A 6,000-nucleotide genomic window follows, 5' to 3' on the forward strand; every position below is an offset into this window, starting at 1 on the left:
GGGTACAGTAATATACACGGGACCCTTGTACAGTGGGGTACAGTAATATACATGGGACCCTTGTACAGTGGGGTACAGTAATATACATGGGACCCTTGTACAGTGGGGTACAGTAATATACATGGGACCCTTGTACAGTGGGGTACAGTAATATACATGGGACCCTTGTACAGTGGAGTACAGTAACATACACAAGACCCTTGTACAGTGGGGTACAGTAATATACATGGGACCCTTGTACAGTGGGGTACAGTAATATACATGGGACCCTTGTACAGTGGGGTACAGTAATATACATGGGACCCTTGTACAGTGGGGTACAGTAACATACACAAGACCCTTGTACAGTGGGGTACAGTAATATACACGGGACCCTTGTACAGTGGGGTACAGTAATATACATGGGACCCTTGTACAGTGGGGTACAGTAATATACATGGGACCCTTGTACAGTGGGGTACAGTAATATACATGGGACCCTTGTACAGTGGAGTACAGTAACATACACAAGACCCTTGTACAGTGGGGTACAGTAATATACATGGGACCCTTGTACAGTGGGGTACAGTAATATACACGGGACCCTTGTACAGTGGGGTACAGTAATATACACGGGACCCTTGTACAGTGGGGTACAGTAACATACAGTGGGGTACAGTAACATACAGTGGGGTACAGTTACATACAGTGGGGAGCAGTCTCTCTGGGGGGAGAGAATGGACAGGATTACTATCAGACAGGATATGACTGGGCTTCTCTAAAAGAGATAAAAGGGTCCCAGTGTATTTGCATAAGAAACCTCCCCAGGGAGGGCTGAAAAGTCCCAAACTCATTGTCTGACTCGTTCCTTTGTGCGGCCTAATTAATCACATTATCTGTGAGCAGACATCACACACAATACACATGCTGGTGTGTACACGCACGCGGGGAGGGAGACATGTGCGGGGAAATCTCACACACTCAGGAAACATTCGCAGCCCATTGTGAAGGGGGAGAAATTTATAGGGGTCCATTAGGAGGTCTACATTAACCCCCCTACCCCACCCTTCCCTGAAGACTTTCATCCTTACCTTAAGCTATTGTGGTTGCCATGACAATGCAGCACCTGGCATTTCTCAATGGCAACAATAGGCCCCTATTTGGCTGATTAGCCTATGAAGCGGCAGGGATAAAGCACAAGCTCTGTGTCAATTAAAGCTTTTGTCAGGCTCACTTTAAGCCCCATTCAGCTGTAATGCCCGGGCTAGACGGCCTACAGATAAATGACCATAAACACAGTGACATCTATGGAAAAGATGGCGTTGGGAGCAAGTGGTCGCAGAGGAATCCTCTGGTCGTTCCCTGCCCTGAAGAGCTTACAATCTACTTAGTAGTGAAGCTATATATACATATCATACAAAGGATATTGGCTACAGTCCCTTAATATTAAATGTATAATATGTCAGAGCATGCCAGAGACCTCTAGTGACAAAAACGAGGTAAAGCATAAAACTCTATCTCTATAATCATACTATTGCTCAAAAAATGGTTTATTATATCATATTAAATGACAACAATAACACCACATGTAGCCCAACGCGTTTCATGCTTACCCAGCACTTAATCATAGGTCCCAAACCCGCTGGGCTACATGTAGGGTTATTGTTGTATTTTAATATGATATAATAAACCACATAATGCATATGTCTAGGGCAAATACTTTGATGGTTGGTTCTAGTAGGGAGTTGTCATTTTCTCAGGCTGCTGGCCCTGTCCCAAACACTGTGGCCGCTGTCAGGGAGAGACAAGGAGCCATTGCTTGACATTATGTATTTGCATCCCCAGAATTCCAAGGGGCAGGCTAATATCATGTCCCCAGTGGCCCGGCGGGGGCATTATTGGCTCAGAACTAGCTGTAACCAAGCCATAATGGCAACGCCGGGCCATATGTCCCATCTCGGTTTACACAGCCATGAGCCGGCCATGAATACACAAGCAGCTTTGCCACAGGGCAAGTGGGGGGCGGGAAAAGAATAAGAGCTGCCTGACCCCTCCCGCCCATTCATTTAATACACATGAAATGCCTATTGTCCAACAGAGACAATGACCTCAATAACTGGCCAAGGGGATGATGGGACTCCGGGGGGATTGTGCTGATCTCAGCCTGAGGCTGCTCATTGCAGGAGACTTAATGCACCCATTGTGCCCAGCACACACACAGGTACAGCCAGCTGCTCAGGGAACAGCGCCACACAGTGGCCAGACAACACTACAGCACACAATTCCTCCACCCCTTTCATTTTGACTTTCTCACTGTCTTAGTGGAGGATTCTGGGATTTGTAGTTCAGCACTATCCAGAGACCCAACTAACACTTGTGAAATACTTACTCTAAAATATATATCAAGAACCGACCTGAGCAACCAGTCCAGGCCCGGACTGGCAATCTGTGGGTTCTGGCAAATGCCAGAGGAGCTGCTGTAAGTTGCCATAGACAGTCACTATATATTCGGTGTGGCCTGTTTGTGCCTCTGTGTACCTGAAATGCCAGGGCCTATTTTGAATCTCAGTCCAGTCCTGAACCAGTCGTACAACAGGGATACTGAGCTTGACCCTTCCCAGCTGGGGGGTGAACTACAACTCCCACCATCCACTTTTAATGAAACAGTAACACCAAAAGAATTAAACTTTTTTAAAGTGACGGAAATATAATATATTGTTACCCTGCACTAGTAAAATTGGTGTGTTTGCTTGTTTAGTTAAAATAAACAAGTAGCCATGGGGACAGCCATTCAAGCAATACATTTCCAAGCATAAGGCAGATGTAGTAGAGTCACTCACCAGCCTATGATTAAGTGTCCTAGTGACACGAAATGCGTCAGGCGAGAGATGACTATACAATAAAGCTTCAATTTTAATTTTTCTGGTCTGATCAATACGTGAGTCTGCCAGTGTGCCCAGCCCCGACATTTATGCTTTTTCTAGACAGCCGTTCAAGCACAGGATACACAGTAGATAACAGAGAAGTTCTGAAGAATCCCATTGTATAGTACAGAGCTTATCTGTACCTTTTCTCCTTTATCAGCTTTGAACGGCTGCCCCCATGGCTACACAGCAGCTTGTTTATATAAACTATAGTAGTACTTATCTGTTATCTACTGTGTATCCTGTGCTTAAATGGCTGCCCCCATGGCTACACAGCAGCTTGTTTACATAAACTATAGTAGTACTTATCTGTTATCTACTGTGTAGCCTGTGCTTGAATGGCTGCCCCCATGGCTACACAGCAGCTTGTTTACATAAACTATAGTAGTGCTTATCTGTTATCTACTGTGTATCCTGTGCTTGAATGGCTGTCCCCATGGCTACACAGCAGCTTGTTTATATAAACTATAGTAGTACTTATCTGTTATCTACTGGGTATCCTGTGGTTGAATGGCTGTCCCCATGGCTACACAGCAGCTTGTTTATATAAACTATAGTAGTACTTATCTGTTATCTACTGTGTATCCTGTGCTTGAATGGCTGCCCCCATGGCTACACAGCAGCTTGTTTACATAAACTATAGTAGAGTTTCTGAAACAAACACACCAGTTGTATCAGAGCAGCACAACAGTACATAGTATTTTCATCACAATTTCATTTTTTGTTGTTACTGTTCCTTTAACAGCTGTCCACCAACAACATTATGTGGGGAATTGTCCATCAGCAACAAGTGGAGAGGGAGAAAGCCTGCCCTTCAGTGTTTATTACGCAGAGCTGGAACATCTCAGGATGGGATGACAGGAATGGCTGCCATCAAGCAAGGTAGAAGTGTTGTTTTCTGCCAGAAAGGAAGTGACGAGTAACAGGAAATACACTCCCCTACACATGAGGATATTAAGTAGCTATGGAAAACATTAAGCAAATAGGTAAAAATCTTTTACTGGATAATAACCAAAATACATTCCATTATAGGGTCCCGCCCCAGTCCGTATTAAGAGGAGCCCCTCAAGCCTTGCTTCCTCCGGCCACGCCCCCTTTATCCTTCTTGCCCTGGTCCGGAGCCTTGAGCAGCGCCAGTTTCTTGGGCATGTTGGAGCTGGCTTTCTGGGTCACGTCATGCTCAATCTTCTTCCGGATCTCTACTTCCAGGTTCTGCCAAACATAAGGAAAACAACATTATTCTGTGGCCCTAACACATGGGGGACCTTACAGGGGCCAGTGACAAACAATTGCGGGGGACAGTAGAGTCATATCAGCACCTGGGGGGGGGATTGTTCCAGTCTGCCCCTTAATGGTTGGATAAAGAACATATGATTAGACACAATTGTTCGTACAGAGCAGGCAGTAACGTCACTCACACAAGGAGGGAAACAAGGGGTTAAAGGGCCCCTTTATTATTTTAAATCACAATCTAGTGCAGGAAATATTGTTTAGTGGGTGTGTCCCGGCTCTCCTATACTGTCACTGACATGGGACAATGCTACACACGGACAACCACAATGTATGAGGCGATTCTCTTCTTCACAACTTCCCAGCATTCCCCCGTCTCTGCATGAAGATACGGACACCTATGGGTGCTCTCATGTCTCCTCTCACTGTACCTTCTTTAGCTTCTGTTGGTGGATAAGGCGGGATTTCTTTGGTGCAATAACTCGGCCTGTAGGGGGCAGAGAAGAGCATGAGAGTTCATATGTTCAAGGGACAATGTCATCATACAGCTAAGTTTATTTTGCAGCAGTACTGCCCTGCTTTATGGCTGAGATTTGAGCCATCTGTATAACAGAGCAATCTGATCCCCATTGTAAGCAGCAGTACTGCCCTGCTTTATGGCTGAGATTTGAGCCATCTGTATAACAGAACATTCTGTCCCAGTGGCTGCACAGATCTGATCCCCATTGTAAGCAGCAGTCCTGTCCTGCTTTATGGCTGAGATTTGAGCCATCTGTATAACAGAACATTCTGTCCCAGTGGCTGCACAGATCCTATCATCTGATCAATGTTATTATAAAGGAGCAGAAATAAAGTTAACAGTACATGAACATGAGGCCAGTTTTTTGTCTAGAAAACAAGTTCTTCTCACCTCCCTTCCTCATGGGCACGGGCTTTTTGGCAGGTTTCTTGGGTTTGGCTTTGCCTTTTACAGCCCCCTGTGCCATGCTGAGACCCCGGTGAGGAGACTTAGGACACTTAGATATCGAGGAGTGTAACTGTAATTCTCTCCGCCGTATTGAAAGCTGAACACAGTTGCACGGAAGTGACACGCGAGACGGCAGCCATATTGGTAAGGGAAATCAACATCCGCTCGAACTTCCTGTCGAGCACGTCATTTACGGATGCAAATGCGCCATTTTGCTGGAGAGGAGCCGATTCCTTTGCTCTCCATCTTGGTGCAGGCGCAAGTACTAAATTAATGGCGTTAAAGTAATGGCGTTAAAGCAAATAAGATATCATCCCTGACCCTGTAGCTGTTTGCTGTTCCCAGTATTCACTTCAGGGACAGATGTAACTGTTGGAGCCCTAAATATAAAAGTTCTGCCTTGTACTGATTGAGTACAGCTGCACCACGTGGTCAGTTTTACTAACAGACAGGGAGGGTTCTTCACTAGCCAGTGCTCAGGCTGAGCCTATAACATATAAAGACACAAGGCTGCAGGCTGAGTTATACAGGGAACTTTGAGTATCACTCGTGTATTATAAGGGATAATGTACCCCCTACTGTAAATGATAAGGATATTAGAAGTCACTGAGGGGTTGTTCTGTGACCATATAAAGGCACAAGGCTGCAGGCTGAGTTATACAGGGAACTCTGAGTATCACTCATGTATTATAAGGGATAATGTACCCCCTACTGTAAATGATAAGGATATTAGAAGTCACTGAGGGGTTGTTCTGTGACCATATAAAGGCACAAGGCTGCAGGCTGAGTTATACAGGGAACTCTGAGTATCACTCATGTATTATAAGGGATAATGCACCCCCTACTGTAAATGATAAGGATATTAGAAGTCACTGAGGGGTTGTTCTGTGACCATATAAA

The 6,000-nt window shown here is 45.2% G+C and overlaps 1 protein-coding gene across 1 annotated transcript; it reads right to left on the reverse strand.

Moving 5' to 3' along the window:
* Positions 1-3,886: 3,886 nt before the first annotated feature.
* Positions 3,887-5,262, reverse strand: c19orf53.L (chromosome 19 open reading frame 53 L homeolog). Its single transcript, XM_018253722.2, has 3 exons — positions 5,044-5,262; positions 4,565-4,620; positions 3,887-4,115 (listed from the first exon to the last, which is right to left on the reverse strand). The coding sequence occupies exons 1-3, from the start codon at positions 5,117-5,119 to the stop codon at positions 3,969-3,971; spliced, it is 279 nt and encodes a 92-aa protein (XP_018109211.1). The 5' UTR covers positions 5,120-5,262; the 3' UTR covers positions 3,887-3,968.
* Between the last annotated feature and the right edge of the window lie 738 nt (positions 5,263-6,000).

Source organism: Xenopus laevis, chromosome 3L (genome assembly GCF_017654675.1).
Source record: "Xenopus laevis strain J_2021 chromosome 3L, Xenopus_laevis_v10.1, whole genome shotgun sequence".
Taxonomy (NCBI): domain Eukaryota; kingdom Metazoa; phylum Chordata; class Amphibia; order Anura; family Pipidae; genus Xenopus; species Xenopus laevis.